We start from the raw sequence: 17,158 nt of genomic DNA on the forward strand, positions 1-17,158 counted from the left end.
CTTGAATGACATTATATATGTGCGATAACGGTACATAATGATACATGACGATAACATTCATGATATTTGTAAATGATGAAATTAAATATTGTTATCAAAGCAAGCATTTTGTCAATTAATAACATTATATTTGATTCGAGAATCAAGATATGTTTGGTATGATAATGCTCGACTATGGGAACTATATTCAAAATGATTGTATAATTCCTGAAAAATCATAGGTTCTTTGAAATTTTGGCTATAGTATACTCCCAAACATACCAACTATTTACGTGACGTCATGCTGTTTACATGACGATAGTACAATTGCATCAAAAAGTAAAAAAGTCAGTATTTTCACAATAACTTTTGCTATGGATTGAAAGTAATGAAATTTTCTTATTTGTAACAATGACTTTTTAAGAATTCAATGATATAAGTCAAGTTAAATCATAATTTTCCGAATTCTGTTTGGGGTGTTTGAAGGGGGGGGGTGGTAGTCCCCCTCATCGCCAAGAAAATTTTGGACTTGTGAGAGGCTAAAAATGACCCCAGATCGATCATGAGGTAACGTGTATCCAATGCTGAAAAGCATTTGACTTCATCTCAATCCATTGAGAAGTTGGAGCACTTTGAAATCAAATTTTGATGGAAAAAATCAATGCAAAATAGTGATTTTTGGCAATTTTGAGATGTCCCCTCGTTGCCATGGTAACAGGAAATTTAAGCCTGAGCATGTTGTTACAAGGGCAATGGTCCAGTTAACATTTGTGCCAAGTTTGATTAGTATTGAAGCAGTTTTTATTGTTTTATAGCAATTTGAACTTGTAACGGGAGACTTTTCAATGAAAACAGCCATTTTTCACAAAATGCTTATGAAGTAATGGGTTATATTTTACAAGGTACTCATTCAGAAAGGAGCGAACCTGGCGGCACGTGACTCCTGGTATCAGACACCTCTCATGTATTGTATGATCACCCAATGGTATGAAATAGCTGAAATATTACTCGATCAGGATCAAGACATTATTGACATCGGGGATATGTATGGTAGGACAACCTTACATATTGCTGTAAAACACGCCGCCGTGGAAGGTGTAAAGGTAACCCGACACGCACAAAAATTCTGTTTTTTGTATCTTATATTTTAATTATATCACTTTAAAGCAGCACGCCTCCAATTTCATGCAAATTTTCATGACAATTTTGAAAATGTATTTGAATGTGTAATATTGTGAAGTAACCAAAAGGAAGCAATTTACACATTACTAATGGCATTTACTAACCACATAAAATACCAAAAAGTGGTTAAAATGTGCATAAATACATGTAGCCTTTACTGCGTTATTAACGGAGTAGGAATTTAGTTGTAAATACTGAAAAATCAGCCATTAATCAAATATTACTTGAATCTTGAAACTTTTTATTTTTCCTGACATCTTAGTTCATTTTTTCTCAAGTTTGGATTTTATTCATCTGGAGGCATAAGAGTTCGGTTAACTTCGTCACTTTTCGTACTTTCACGACACGAAAAATGACGAAATATTCCGGAATTTTACGAGCTTGTGTTTCGTTTTAAAAAGATATGATTATTTCGCGCAATATCAGAATTGTACTGTAATAAGTAAGCGACAAACCTGAACCACAACCAGTGAAAATAGAAGAAGTAGTTTTGCAATAATATAATTAATGGTGATAGTATTATTTAGGCACAAATAAGTAATACATCGTACTCAACATTTCTACATTAACCCTAACAATATCTGAAAACTTGTTTCTTTTAAAATTTTCTCATGAATTTATTATGCTTTATAGTTTTGATCATGCAAAGCGGACCTTTTAAAAATTCAAATGGCATTACATTGTTGATTCTATATCAAAATCAAATTTTCATTTATTGCAGATACTGTTGAAATACGGCGCGGATATAGATAACGTAGATGAGAAAGGTATCACACCACTAAATTATGTTTGTGGTGATAAAGAAGTATCGGCAGAGGATCGTACGGAAATAGTACGGATTCTAATCGAAGCCGGGGCTAATCCCAATTGTAGAGACTTTATGGAAGGTAGAACGGCGCTTCAGGTACAAACAGTTGCCTTTGGCAAATAATCCCATGTATTAATTGTTTATCATCAAACAAGTTAGAAAACATTTAGAATTGGTCGAAGAGGCCAGTAAATCGTATTACTTGCCTATGGCATACTTATTTAAACATGTAGGCCTCTACATTTGTTTCCTGTTTGGCTCATTTAGATATTCAAAAGCCATGCTAGTCCACTCGGCTTGTGTCATAATTGCCGTATGAAGTAAAGAAGTAAAAAAGGTGCAGCTATCCATGTAAAGTTATAGGTACATTTATATACTAGTTAATCCAATCTTTATTTTCAAAGAGGGCGATGATTACAGGTAATGTAGAAGTCGTCGAGATGCTCCTGGCCGCTGGTTCTCAAGTTAATACGTTAGATAGTTGTGGACGCTGTCCTGTAACCAATATATTGTTGTATCATAGGAGACCAGGTGATTCCGTTGACGTTGCTGACGACGTCATGATTATCATTATAATGTTGATACAGGTAACAAAAAACAAATTTCCATTTCACTGATTAGCTGGTTAGATAATAGAAAACTTCAAAATTATACGTATGTATTTATGTTTAATTGTTTTAAAGTAATTTAAGTCAATTTTATGCTTATTTCAAACACCCAACATGTTTGATACTTTTTCTACAGATATATGTAACCTCAGTGGCCTAGAGTGTTGTTCTTTTATTATTCATTTATTTTTTGTGAGCGGGTGGTCGTAAGTTTGAGTGAGGTTGTTGCCGATGCATTTGCATGAGACAAAAGTAATTGCAAGAAGTCGTTTGCATATTTTCATTTCGATTGCTATCATATATATGTTATAACACCCTTTTTAATATCCCCAACTACATCTGTGTGCACTACTGGAAAGCATAATCATTAAAAGTGAGAAGCAGAAAAAGGCTGAACCATTCCAAGGAAGTAACCTAGTATGATACCAAGACAAGCTTGAAGGGGGCTGTTTGATTTCAATGTTAGCAAGAAGTTGATGTTAAATTCCAAACAGTATGGTTATGTTTTTGTCATATTTTCAGGCAGGGGCAGATCTCAATATCAGCAAATGTGAGCATAGTAATGCTTTATGTATGGCCACAATGTACCAGTGCACGAACCTCGTTCAATATTTACTCTATAATGGTGCTGATCAAAACGTTCAATGTAAGTTTAGTAAAAAAAAACAAATTTTGAAATAATTCTACATGTCCATTTAAATCCAAAAGATATCATTTATACCAGAGACTAACAATGTATATTACATCTATAACTATAGCTCTGTGTTTGTACATACATTTTTTCTATCACATATTACCGATAATTAATGAATTAGAGGAAATTTTATTAAAGTTCGTCTCTTCATAGTTTTGCCGTGTTTAGAATTACATACCACCTGATCAATATCCTTTTACTGCAGTCTATTGCGGTGTGACACCTCTTCAAATAGCGACAAGGAAAAAAGATCTGAATACGGCAAAGGTTTTGTTAAACTGGAAAAGTGACTTGTACAGAAAAGGACGTGTGAAACGGGGAGAACTTGATTATCAAACGGATGTGTTCCATCTTGCCATAGACATTGGCGCTTTTGAAATTGCCATGTTGTTAGTTGAAATCGGATACGATTTGTCACGAGTAGACTATTTAACAGACTGGTCTATTTGTCCACCGGATACGTTAGTCGGAAACCAGTCTATGTTAGAGTATTTCCGCCAAGGCGCCATGTTGGTTCAGAGCTTGTTTCGGTTGGCAATTTTTGCAATTAGGGACACTTTGAGCGGACACACAACAGAGAAGGCGACATTATTACCTCTCCCTAAGCAATTGATAAAAGCAGTTCAGCTAGAAGATGAACTTACATAGCAGAATGTGCTGTGAAATTGGGAGATACCAATTTTTATCTTCTTGTTAATGCTAATTGTCTTTTTAGTCCCCTACCGGTTTACCGGAGGGGACTTTAGGTTTACCCTCCGTCCGTCTGTCCGTCTGTCCGTCCGTCAGTCCGTCCGTCTGTCCGTCCGTCAGTCCGTCCGTCCACAAAACTGGATCCCGCGATAACGCAAAAAGTACTGAAAATATTTTAATGAAACTTGATATATGGATAGATGGCAGTATGGAGATTATGCACGTCTTTTTCTTTTCGTCCTATGTTGAAAATTCTGGTTGCTATGGCAACAAATAGACTGAAAATATGGCAAATTTTACACATAACCTGGATCCCGCGATAACGCAAAAAGTACTGAAAATATTTTTATGAATTTGTTGTATGGATAGATGGCATTATGGAGATTATGCACGTCTTTTTCTTTTCTTCCTATGTTGAATATTCTGGTTGCTATGGCAACAAATAGACTGAAAATATGGCAAATTTTACACATAACCTGGATCCAGTGATAACACAAAAAGTACTGAAAATATGTTTATGAAACTTGACATATGGGTAGATGGCAGTATGGAAATTATGCACATCCTTTTCTTATCTTCCTATGTTGAAAATTCTGGTTGCTATGGCAACAAATAGACTGAATTTCAAGATTTCTGATTCTAGTTTTTAAGTTTTTTCACTATAAGTTCTTTATTTCTTAAGGTATTTTCTTCAAACTTTAAATATAAGTTGCTTGTCATCAACCACATCATATGTGACAAGGTTTACAACTCTAGCACAAAGTTTATCAGAATTACCTCCCTTGAACTTAAAATTTTCATGAAAAAAACTCTTTTTTTTTTTAATAACTTCTTTTTCTGAATGTATCTACTTCAAACTTCATATAAATGTTTCATATTATCACTCAACATTAAATTTTGTGAGTGTTCAATACTCTAGCAAGACTATTTCTAGAATTATGCCCCTTTTGAACTTAGACTTTTTTTTGAGAAATTGGTAATTTTTACTCCAACTTCTTCAATCATGATAGGATTTTAAAAATGTTATATTTTGATAACAGGGATGTTTAAAAAATAACTTTAGAGTGTCTTTCAGTCCGTCTGTCTGTACATAAAAACTGTTTCCTGTGATCACTTTTAAAGAACTTTTTCAACAAATTTACTTAAAATAGGAACCTAAGTGAATGGCCCTTCAAAATGTTGCTTGGGCTCTTACCGGTAGGGGACTTATGGATTGCTTGCAATACTATGATAATTGCTTGTTTATACAGTAGAATAAATAGAGCTGCTGCCCACGAACTGGGACATAAACTACCACGGTTCATTTTAAGTTCCACCATCGAATGATAAAGAACATGGTATTTCATAAAGCAAAGTGTGATTTTTTTAAGTATCAGAAATTATAACATATCAGAGAAATATAAAAGTATTTTTGCGGTAATAAAAAATATTAATCAATATATTATTTAAATATATCAATCATTTTAAATACTCATTAACATATGTGCTATGTCCCTTTACGACATTATCTGGGATACTCAGGTATATTACATAATGAATTTATAACTACTAGCTTGATCTATGATAGCATTTTAGTTCAAGAAAATTAAATGATAAGTTAAGAAAATTAAGTGATGAACATTGGCTCATTTTTATTTCTATATTGTGAACAGGCTTTCATTACATCATGCATCGTTTTTAACCATTTGAATAATACTCAAAACATTTTTATACTGATAATAAAGGGCTTTCAGTTAGTTTAATTTCACTGTTTCATTGTTGTTGTTTCTATTTATTTATCTATAAGAATGTAAATTCTTACAAAAAAAAGTTTTGTCAGACAAAACCATGAAAATTCATGCCAACGAAGTTAAGTGAATTCACAGAACACTTTCAGTCTGCTTTTTTCAGTTTGAAATTTATTGTGCTTGTGTAAATAACAACTTATACCATCCATTCAATCGCTCAGAATAATATATTTTAAGTGGGAGAAAGAAATGGATATCAAATAGTATTCCAAGCCTGTAGCTATTGGGGAACTCTACAAGACTAAAATTTATTCTTCTACGACATCTGTGTGTATAAAAGTAAACTTTATAACATAACATAACACTATGATATATCACAAACAAGCAAATATTTAGATGCAACTAACAAAACTCTATAAATAGTAAATGAAAGGAAGACGTAATGTTCAGCGTTCGACGGACATGTACAATTTAATAAACAAAACAATAACCCGTTATTTGCTAATGTCTAATTTGCATTACATATTTCTGTAGCTGTTTGATTTGTGTCCATTAATATATAAAGTCTATCCAATAATATCAAAAATGCTCAGCTCCGACGGGATACAATATATTACACTTCTAATTTTGGCGCAATGCTTGGGCAATTATAACTTTTCGTGACAAAGAAAACTACAAAAAAAACTGATGTTAGTAATCGCGCGCAAATACTATAATAATTATAATAAGTTTAATCATGCAAATATGGCAAAAAAGGTGAAAGTGGTGAACTGCTTCGGTAGGCATGCCTCTTTAATAAGACCTAACCACCTACAAAGTTTTTAATTGTTCTGCCAGGAACCGATTTATAAGCAATTAAGTTTTTTACGTCACAGACGAAATCTGCGGTGTATAAAATAGTTTGTAATAAGGTAAATTTTACTGAAAGTTTAGTGGCATGCGCCATTTTTTATGGCTAGTAGCATATCAACGAGCAAAGTATTTAAATAACAGGAAATGGTAACATTCATGTTAAACAGATTTTGCAGTTAAAATGCAAATTTGTGTATGAAAAGGTTAATTCTGTTCTAACTTTACAGCATAAAATATAGCACCTTCAGGTCGCAGTTAAATTACTTTACTGCATTGATGTACAAGACACTAATCAAATATGACGCAATGACGTGTTACATTCTTTTATTTGTGTTATAATAGCCTAGTCGCTTCCAGTGCTTTCAGCGCTTTGATCTATATTGCAGTGTAAACGATTACCGTATATCAACGATTACCGTATATCATTTTCTTTTATCACGAGACAAGTTTCTCATGGAATCTCAAACGTTTCATTATACAAAATAGCCCGTTTATTTGTTTTAAATGTCTGAAATCGGGAGATTGGTTCATGCACTTGCTATAGCAGCTCTTGAAAATTTCGGAATTCAGTCTGGTCTAAGGAAAATTCTTCAAGACTATCACACCATCTGATTTACCTTAGAAAATGTATCTTAAAGTAACAGCAAAGTTATACTGAAATCGAGTAATATTCTCTTTGACGTATAAAGTCACGTGGGTTGGCTACCTAAGTAGAGGTGTTAAAATTTAATTGCAATACATGTTTTTTTGTTAGCCATTGAAGTAATTATGTATAAAGGACTTTCAAAAACAGTTATTATTCAGAGCGGGCGCTATGGTGCAGTGGTAACACTGTCTGCCTACCAATCATGGGGTCGTGAGCTCGATCCCCCGCTACTCCACTAAAAGAATGACATGACTATGAGACTGACAAAGCCAGAACATAGAACACAGAGACAAACAGTGATAAACATACAGACTAAATCGATCAGAGTTCAAAAGGCCTAAAGGAAAAGAGAAAAAGTAATATATAGCATGACAGTCAGCAAAAGACGGCAGATAAAAACAGCGGTGAAATCTACAAGAAACTGAATGAAACAGACGTCAAGGCACGGAACAGAACAGAAGTGACTTAAAGGAACAAGTAATATCACGGATACAGACAAGAGAAGATTTAACAGTACAGCCAATAAAAACCTGACGATAACAAGACAAAGGCACAGAAAACGGGAACTACTTACACAAAAACGCACTCTGTGACCGATTACGGAATACGCAACACCATCTACGGATAACATGTACCGCAAAAGAACAATAAAAACACATCAGATCACAGAATCAGTAAACAGAAACCAATACATTACAAGACACTTTACCGAAGCAGACAGAACAGAAAATAAAGCTAAACAGACAATAAAAACACCAATGAATGACTAACACGGATAAAAGAGATATAACGGTCAGCAACGTTAACGGAACTTACACAGTGAAATGTGTTACAATATGTTAACAAGATCAACAAGGAAAGGCGGCGTTCAATGAAAGCAAAAAATACGACCCAGCAACAAAAATCAGAAATAAAACTAGAGGCAAAAGGGGAGATACTTAACAAGCGACACAAACAAAGGTGTGTATCATTATCGCAGACCACTTTCATGCAAACTTGTACGTATGGTTTATGTTGACACACAATACCCCTGAAGCATTTTGAATGTCAGAACAAAGTTGGGTTGCAGTTGCAAAACGGATTGCCTGGATGACAAGAAAACGATACTAGGCCTCAAGAGTCATCATTGTTCTGCCACAACCATGTCGTCTAACAGGTGTACCATGCTGTTGGAACCTCGCCCAGACTCGGTAGATAACTGTATGGTCCACACCAAACCAACCTCACGATGTCGAGCCCCCTGCTCCACCGCCACAACTCTGCTTCTGATAAATGCCTTCTAATATTTGCATTCGCCATTATTCAAACTTTAATGTTCAATATTTCAATAGAAAATGAAGGATGTACACCCTACACGTCTCGGTAAGTGTATGCTGTGTCTAATGAAGACTATCGAACTTGTTTGCTGTACTTGCACGTGAAAATGGCCTGTCATTCAAAGGTTATGTGTACACAGGGTATATTCTTGATACATTACTACACGATTTACAATGTAAATATCACATAACATGTGATGTAGAATGCACGATGCTATGTGGAAAACTTGGTGCTTAGCAAAGTTTGAGTAGTATATATACATAATCATAATCAGTGACCCCAGGGGCTGGACAAATTTTGACCCAGGGACTGTGATTTGGACAATCTTGGTATAAGTCCACTACACAATGTTTCTTGCAAAATATCTTACCTAATCTTTGTTAATTCAGAGAGAAAGATTTTCTTAACTTTTTACTTTATAAGGAAAACCTATGACCCCCATGGCAGGGCCAATTTTGACACCAAGGACAATATTTGAATAACTTTGGTAGAGGACCTTTACATGATAATTATTATTATATACCAAATATCAAATCTCCAAACCATGTACCTTGACTCAGACAAGAAGTTTTTTTTTATTATAAATAAATGACTCCCGGGGCGCGTCCAATTTTGATCCCAGGACTATAATTTGAATAATGTTGGTAGAGGTCTACTACACAATGTTTTCTGCCAAATATCTAACCTCTACCCTCTGTCAATTCTGAGAAGAATTTTTTTACAATACACATATAAGGAAAGCCAACGACCCAAAGGTAATTTTGAGGTAGGTGTATTTTCTTCTTCCTTACCTATTGTGTATATGTACATTTTATTTAACATGTGAAGATATGTTTTGTATCTTTTTCAAACAGGCTCAGAAAAGATTCCATTGATTTCATGGCTGGTTCCCAAAGTCTTATAAACAATTTTCTATCAGGTGTCTTCATTATTTCAACAAAAAGAAAAAAATCAACACTTTCTTACATCTTGCAAATTGTTTGTATTTCATTAATAAAAACAAAAAAATATACAACAATGTTACTTTGCACATGTATACATGAAATTCCAAGAATTTGTTCCCATGTCTCAAACTTCAACATTTAAACAAAATGTTAAATGAAAGAGGAAAATTCATAAGTTTATTACTCTTTGATTCTAATGTTGCTGTACTAGCTATATAAACCATATTTTCCGGGATTTTTTTTTTTAACAAAAACTTGTCAAAAAGAAGTTTATTTTTTTCAAACTTCAACAGAAATTGTCACCAAGTTTTATATTTTCATAGGTGACAAAGTGAATTGTTGTTCTAAAAGAAACACAAATATACTGCAACATTAAATCTAACATAAAAGTAGATGCATAGAGTAAACGCTATGTTATCCATAATACTTGTTAAACATTTCAAATTGTTTTACTTTACTGATGCTCCATTTTAAGTCTGCACATTTTTTACTCTTTTAGTCTTTATCTTCATGCATGTAAAATCATACGTGCCAGATATTTTCTACCATTTGTTACACATTTCACAAACAGCAAATGTACACATTTCAAAGATGTATGTACAAATAAAAGAGATCTATGTACACATCTGTGAATGTTCTGTACACTTCAATTTATTCTGTACACTAGACATTGTTCATGTCGCTTCCCAGCACTATGTCAATATTCACATATTACCTACAACTTAGACAGTTTGCTGCCTCCAGTTTTTATATGTAAGTCCTACATTTTACACACATGTTCACTTCCTAATTACACATTCCCATGTATGTTTAATGTTTAATTACACAATGTATGTTTCTTTTAGTCAATCTGAGTTTAATGTTCCATATCTGCATCTTCAAACTGGCCTGCATTTTCATTCTCCATATCTGAATAGGAAATAAAAGCGTTGATTCAAGAACAATGCTAGACAGTTGGGGTTTTTAAACACGTTTCAAATCATTATCTTGGTGGTAGATCCATAACTAACCAGTAATTACCCAGGCTTTAAGTTAATTAAATCATGGCACTTTAAATAAAGGTCATGTAATAATTTGTCAAGTTACTGCTAGAAGAAGAAGACAAAGTGGATTTTTTTCAAGCAGTTTCTACATTAAGTTTCATAGTCATACGGACAGGTGAAATAAAATACTCAAATAAAACTGACAAGTACTAGTAAGTCAAATTAAGATTTTGCCAGCCCTGAGCTGGATAGCTTCTGAACATTATCAAATACGAAGTCCCTAGCAGGTTTTAGACCACAGTGGTATGGTGCAAGTGAAGTCAGCAACCATAACCATTCAACCAAAGAGACCCCTTAACATGTAAGATATGAATAAAAACATTTACTAATACTGCATTACCTTCTTCATCTTGGTGACCATTTGTATGCTCCGCAGGAGGCCCATCTCCTTGCCCTCCTCGTAACATATTTTCTAATCTTTGTAGAGTTGCCTGCCCTTGTTCTGTGAGCTCCTCAACACCTTCTTCACCTTCATAATAACCTTCTGAAAAATACAATAATCATTCTAACATTTCCTTAACACATTACAACTGATTTTACTACTGATCACACTGTGTTTCCTAAAATAGCATTTCTATTCAGATTGCTTTTTCTTAAATCATAACAGAACCAAAGATATATGCTTTAGAAAATCTTTCAATCAAATGAGGTACCTGTTTTCAATGAAATAGATGACCATTGTGTATTTCTTAACATCATAACCTTCATGATTTATTTACTTTATAGCCTTAAGTTATGTGACATTAGAGGGTAACAATCTGTAAGGTCACATGGTAGCATCATATACGGTCGCTGTCATTATCAAACAGCCCTCAATCGACAGGTTGCTTTAACACTTAAGAGCTGTTCAGTATAATGAAATAAATATCACATGCAATTGAAATGTTCACCCTCAACAAAGGTTCAGGTGAACATTTTCTTTATCACCTCAGAGGGATTTTTAAATGTATAAAAATGCAAGTTTTAACCCAACCCCAATAAAAAATTAGGTAAAAATAGCTTTAAAAAAAGTGATTATTTGATTTTAAATTTTTTGGAAAAATTTTCTACAAAAATAAAAAAATTTTTACCCATTTAAATTTCCACAGGAAATTTTATTTCCCAAAACTTTTTTAAATTTACTACATGAAAAGGCAAAAATTTAAATAAAATGTATAAACATAAATTTTTAAACAAAAAAGATCAACAGAAACATAAAACCTTTTCCACATATTGTTATCTGAGTCAGGGAAAACTTTTGGATCCCGGGGGTAATGTTGGACTGTTTAAAGGCTGTTACATTGCTCTTCTGAAAAAATAAAAATTAAAAAAACATTAATCCCATGTTTACAAAACTTTTTTTTGAGTTTAAAAATTTTAATAATAAATTTTAGATATTAAAGTTAGGGCTCAATATGGTAAAGTTTAGGACAATCTGAGACATTCTCAGTGTAACTTGTAAGCATGGCAAAAAATACCTATACATGTGCCTTTGACATGTATTAAACTTTTTCCAAAATAACTTATTATCAGCTATAATCCCCATTCAATACAGAAAGTAATTCTAAGAACATGGGTGTTTCTACACTTAGACATTATTGTTATAGCAACATGACATCATATAAATGTTGAGTTAACATTAAGTATGTTCCTATGTGTTAATTAAGATAAGTATATATTTTAAAATGTTAAAAATGTGGTTACTTTTGTAACAATCTACATGTATATATAGAGAGTAATAATTAACACCAAAATAAACATTAAACTGTTTATTTTGTATTTTCCAGGCATTAAAATAGCATTTTAAATATAGTTTCCATTGCACTGTAGAACATTATTGGACGAAAACATAACAAATACTTGTACACTAATCTAACAAATTATACTGTTAAATTAAAAACACTTGCTTCCTTAAGAACAGCAGACTCACCAACTTCAGATTTGGTTTGTGGTTGTACCAATATGATTACTTGAGCTTAAAATAATGTACCAACATGGCCATGCACCATAAAATATTACTACAACAGTGATGGCTTGCCTTAAAACAAAATAATAAATGTTAAATGAATGAACACTTACGTGCCCTTTTGTCATCAGGTACAAATCTGACTTCTGTAGTTGGCATGTCATCATCATCACCTTCTGATGATGAGTTACTCCCCCTGTCATCTTCTGTAATAAAAAATGCAGTCAATTAATAAGAGTTATTTCATGTATGATCACAAAAATAATAATTCTATTTTGATTAATTCATTAACAAGGCAGTCAATCCTAAGTTGTTCCTTGAACAAATAATATTCATAAAATATTACAAATAACAATGCCAGATTTTAAAAGGTAGTTTTGATTAAACAAACAGCTTAACGTATTAAGCATGATGTACAGGTATATTGTAAAAGCAGTGACAGCTTTGAAGCTGGCCCATTTTACTAAGTATACTAGTAATCTTACCAATTAACTTTCCTTCAACTTGTAGGTAGAGACATTCATGTGGAAATGAAGTCAGATCTCTAGATGTGGCATGTAGACAGATCTTTGGGTATTCTAGACAGAATCCTGAACCAGCTGGGCTTAACCATGTCACCTGACTGACATAAAAGAAACATATATCACTTAAAAACCATATCATTTACAAATTTATGTCATAATAACCTGGGGCATAATATAACAGGACAAGCAACTACACACTAGATAAGCAGTCTTATGATGGTCTCCAGTTGACTGCTGATTAACAAACAGTTTTCAATTCATTTATTTTCCCAATTGTTATGTAAATGAGAACAATAAATTTTCACAAAATCATGTAAAGACCAATTTAATATTTAAGGTCCATTACAAACCACAGGTAAACGTTGCGTGGCCATGACTTACACTATACCTCTGTTCCCCCTCTACAACCCAAAACCCTAAAAAAAATTATGAAAAAAAAAATTTTTTTTTATGACTAAAATATTATAAAGGTATTTTACTCTACTTTCATTTTGCATAGAAATATCACTAGCATCTCAATTATCAGCGCATATATTCATCAATTTTTCACCAATCTTAACAATCTTGGTCTCAAATCTTAGATAAATAAATACTCTTTAAGAAAACAACACTGGCACCTTCGCTGATTATACGTAGCAAGAAATATCCAAGCCCAAACTATCAACAAATGAAACTCGGAAGAGATCTGATTGCACCGTTTCGGTAAAACTCTCACGAGTAAAACACACTAAATTCACCGTGAAAGAATATTTCTTTGTATTGCGTATTTAAATATGATAAAATTAAGTTATTATTTTATAATAATTGTTCAATCAAAGCATCTTATGAAACTATAACGCACCTTTTTTTTCCTATATGTCAAATTCTCATTCCAAAATGAAAGTAAAATGGGCCTGCAGATTGTTTTCAAATGGAGTATTTTCATTGGTCACAGGAAAACCTCGGACCAATGAAAATACTTAAAGGGAAACAACTCTGCTGTGCCAATTTACTTTCATTTTGGATTGAGAATTTGAAATATAGGAAAAAAGGTGCGTTATAGTTTCATATGATGCTTTGATTGAACAATTATTACAAATAATAACTTAATTTTATCATATTTAAATACGCAATACAAAGAAATATTCTTTCACGGTGAATTTAGTGTGTTTTACTCGTGAGAGTTTTACCGAAACGGTGCAATCAGATCTCTTCCGAGTTTCATTTGTTGACAGTTTGGGCTTGGATATTTCTTGCTACGTATAATCAGCGAAGGTGCCAGTGTTGTTTTCTTAAAGAGTATTTATTTATCTAAGATTTGAGACCAAGATTGTTAAGATTGGTGAAAAATTGATGAATATATGCGCTGATAATTGAGATGCTAGTGATATTTCTATGCAAAATGAAAGTAGAGTACAATACCTTTATAATATTTTAGTCATAAAATTTTTTTTTTCATAATTTTTTTTAGGGTTTTGGGTTGTAGAGGGGGGACGGGGGTATAGTGTAAGTCATGGCCACGCAACGTTTACCTGTGTTACAAACCTAACGCAATTAAGTTGGTATATATTTCTCCAATTTACACTTGAACTTACAAATTATTAAAATCACAAGGATCAGGAAAATAAATGGCAGCAGGTGCATCTACATGTATTTCAGATTCTGAAAGGACGCAAAGATATAATCTATTTCAGATTTTGAATTGATGCAAAGATAAGGCGGCACTTATCTGTATTTGCTTGTTCTGTCATGTCATGTCCCAGTAATAATTAACAGAAAGGTTTTAAAAACAAGAGGGCCATGATGGCCCTAGATCGCTCACCTGATTTATCAAACTCATCCAAACAATTACCTAGACAAGCATTCTGACCAAGTCTCATGACAGGTGAGTCAAAAATGTGACCACTACAGTGTTAACAAGGATTATCCATATTTGAGCAGTGCGACCTAGTTTTTTACCCAGGTGACACATATTCAAACTTGACCTAGAAATCATCAAAACAAACTTTTAGACCAATTTCAAGGATACTTGGATCAAAACAGTAGCAACTAGAGTGTTAACAAGATTTTTCTATTTTTAGCTCCGGTGACCTAGTTCCACATGCGATTTTGAACTCATCCAAGCAATTACCTATACAAGCATCCTGACCAAGTTTGATGATAATTGAGTTGAAAATGTGACCACTAGAATGTTAACAAGGTTTTTCCATATTTGGGCGGTGTGACCTAGTTTTTTTCATCCAAGATGACCAATGTTCGAACTTGACTTAGAAATCATCAAAACAAACTTTCAGACCAATTAACAGAATATTTGGATCACAACAGTAGCCACTAGAGTGTTAACAAGGTTTTTCTATTTTTAGCTCCTGTGACCTAGTTTTTCATCCGAGATGACCCATGTTCGAACTCATCCGAGCTATCACCTAGACAAGCATCTTGATCAAGTTTGATGATGATTGATGCAAAAATGTGACCACTAGAGTGTTAACAACGTTTTTCTATTTTTAGCTCCGGTGACCTACTTTTTCATCCGAGATGACCCATGTTCACACTCATCCGAGCTATCAACTAGATAAGCATCCTGACCAAGTTTGATGATGATTGATGCAAAAATGTGACCGCTAGAGTGTTAACAAGGTTTTTCTATTTTTAGCTCCGGTGACCTACTTTTTCATCCGAGATGACCCATGTTCGAACTCATCCAAGCTATCAACTGGAAAAGCATCCTGACCAAGTTTGATGATGATTGATGCAAAAATGTGACCGCTAGAGTGTTAACAAGGTTTTTCTATTTTTAGCTTCGGTGACCTACTTTTTCATCCGAGATGACCCAAGTTCGAACTCATCCGAGCTATCAACTAGATAAGCATCCTGACCAAGTTTGATGATGATTGATGCAAAAAATGTGACCGCTAGAGTGTTAACAAGGTTTTTCTATTTTTAGCTCCGGTGACCTACTTTTTCATCCGAGATGACCCAAGTTCGAACTCATCCGAGCTATCAACTAGATAAGCATCCTGACCAAGTTTGATGATGATTGATGCAAAAAATGTGACCGCTAGAGTGTTAACAAGGTTTTTCTATTTTTAGCTCCGGTGACCTACTTTTTCATCCGAGATGACCCATGTTCGAACTCATCCGAGCTATCACCTAGACAAACATCCTGACCAAGTTTGATGATGATTGAGGCAAAAATGTGACCTCTAGAGTGTTAACAAGGTTTTTCTATTTTTAGCTCTTGTGACCTAGTTTCTCATCCGAGATGACCCATGTTCGAACTCATCCGAGCTATCAACTAGATAAGCATCCTGACCAAGTTTGATGATGATTGAGGCAAAAATGTGACCGCTAGAGTGTTAACAACTAAATGTGAACGGACGACGGACGGACGGACGACGGACGACGGACAATCATCGATCCTAAAAGCTCACCCTGAGCATGCTCAGGTGAGCTAAAAAGGCAAGACAGATAATCTGCTGGAAAAAGTGCCAAAGTTGACTTTAAATAAATTTTATTCCAAATGATAATTAAATAAACAGATATGAATCGCTGACAATAGTTATACATAATATATGTCCAGTAATCACATAAAGCATAAATGAGTAAAAACCTCCATTCGATTCATTGTTAGCACCCCACCCACCATTTTACCAATACACAATCACACCTTTCAGCTATGTACAGGGCTCCTTTGCCTTTGTCAGCTCCATCTATGAATACAGTAGTATTGTCTTCTTTGTGCTTAATCCCAACATTGGGTACGGGAAAATCTGTAAGTAACATAATGCACAAAAATATAGATAATGTTTATAGCACGTTTTATTCTTTCGTTTTATTTACGATTTGTGATCGACCAATCAAAATGGAGAGAAAGTATTCGTGACTGCGACTCTAAAGTCCGTGCCGATTCCGTACGATTTGAGCATTTTATTATATTTTTTTAATTATATCCCCCCCCCCCCCAACATTTGGAATAATAAAAAAGCTGTCGATATGTGAATGTTCGAGAATTTTTCTTTATTGATATTAATTTTATTCTTTTTTCAAAATGTTGATAATTTAATAATTTTTCCAACTTCTAATATATATAATTCCAACAGGTATGTAGCCTGTGCATTTTATCATATAAAATCAAATCATTGGACGGTTCTTACAAATCATTGAACTCAATCATGGGGATTTTTCTTACTGCTGCACATGTTCATATAGTTTATGCGGTT

The 17,158-nt window shown here is 33.7% G+C and overlaps 2 protein-coding genes across 3 annotated transcripts in view; one reads left to right on the top strand and one right to left on the bottom strand.

Annotated features, from left to right (window-relative positions):
• The window catches only part of LOC132753739 (serine/threonine-protein phosphatase 6 regulatory ankyrin repeat subunit C-like), a 36,266-nt gene extending 30,560 nt beyond the window's left edge, over window positions 1-5,706 (top strand). For both annotated transcript variants that reach the window (XM_060744250.1, XM_060744249.1), the window contains exons 3-7: window positions 882-1,082; window positions 1,883-2,065; window positions 2,374-2,556; window positions 3,100-3,223; window positions 3,477-5,706. In XM_060744250.1, the coding sequence (XP_060600233.1) occupies window positions 882-1,082; window positions 1,883-2,065; window positions 2,374-2,556; window positions 3,100-3,223; window positions 3,477-3,919 (1,134 nt within the window). In that variant the 3' untranslated portion in view covers window positions 3,920-5,706. The remainder of the gene's footprint in view (window positions 1-881; window positions 1,083-1,882; window positions 2,066-2,373; window positions 2,557-3,099; window positions 3,224-3,476) is intronic.
• Window positions 5,707-10,217: 4,511 nt separating this feature from the next.
• LOC132753757 (methylosome subunit pICln-like) lies at window positions 10,218-16,799 on the bottom strand. Its single transcript, XM_060744281.1, has 5 exons — window positions 16,606-16,799; window positions 12,921-13,057; window positions 12,543-12,641; window positions 10,831-10,989; window positions 10,218-10,356 (listed from the first exon to the last, which is right to left on the bottom strand). Exons 1-5 carry the CDS (start codon window positions 16,719-16,721, stop codon window positions 10,304-10,306), a joined length of 564 nt encoding a protein of 187 aa, XP_060600264.1. The 5' UTR covers window positions 16,722-16,799; the 3' UTR covers window positions 10,218-10,303.
• Between the last annotated feature and the right edge of the window lie 359 nt (window positions 16,800-17,158).

The sequence above is a fragment of the Ruditapes philippinarum genome, unplaced genomic scaffold (assembly GCF_026571515.1).
Source record: "Ruditapes philippinarum isolate M1 unplaced genomic scaffold, ASM2657151v2 ctg208_1_1_1_1, whole genome shotgun sequence".
Classification (NCBI taxonomy): Eukaryota; Metazoa; Mollusca; class Bivalvia; order Venerida; family Veneridae; genus Ruditapes; species Ruditapes philippinarum.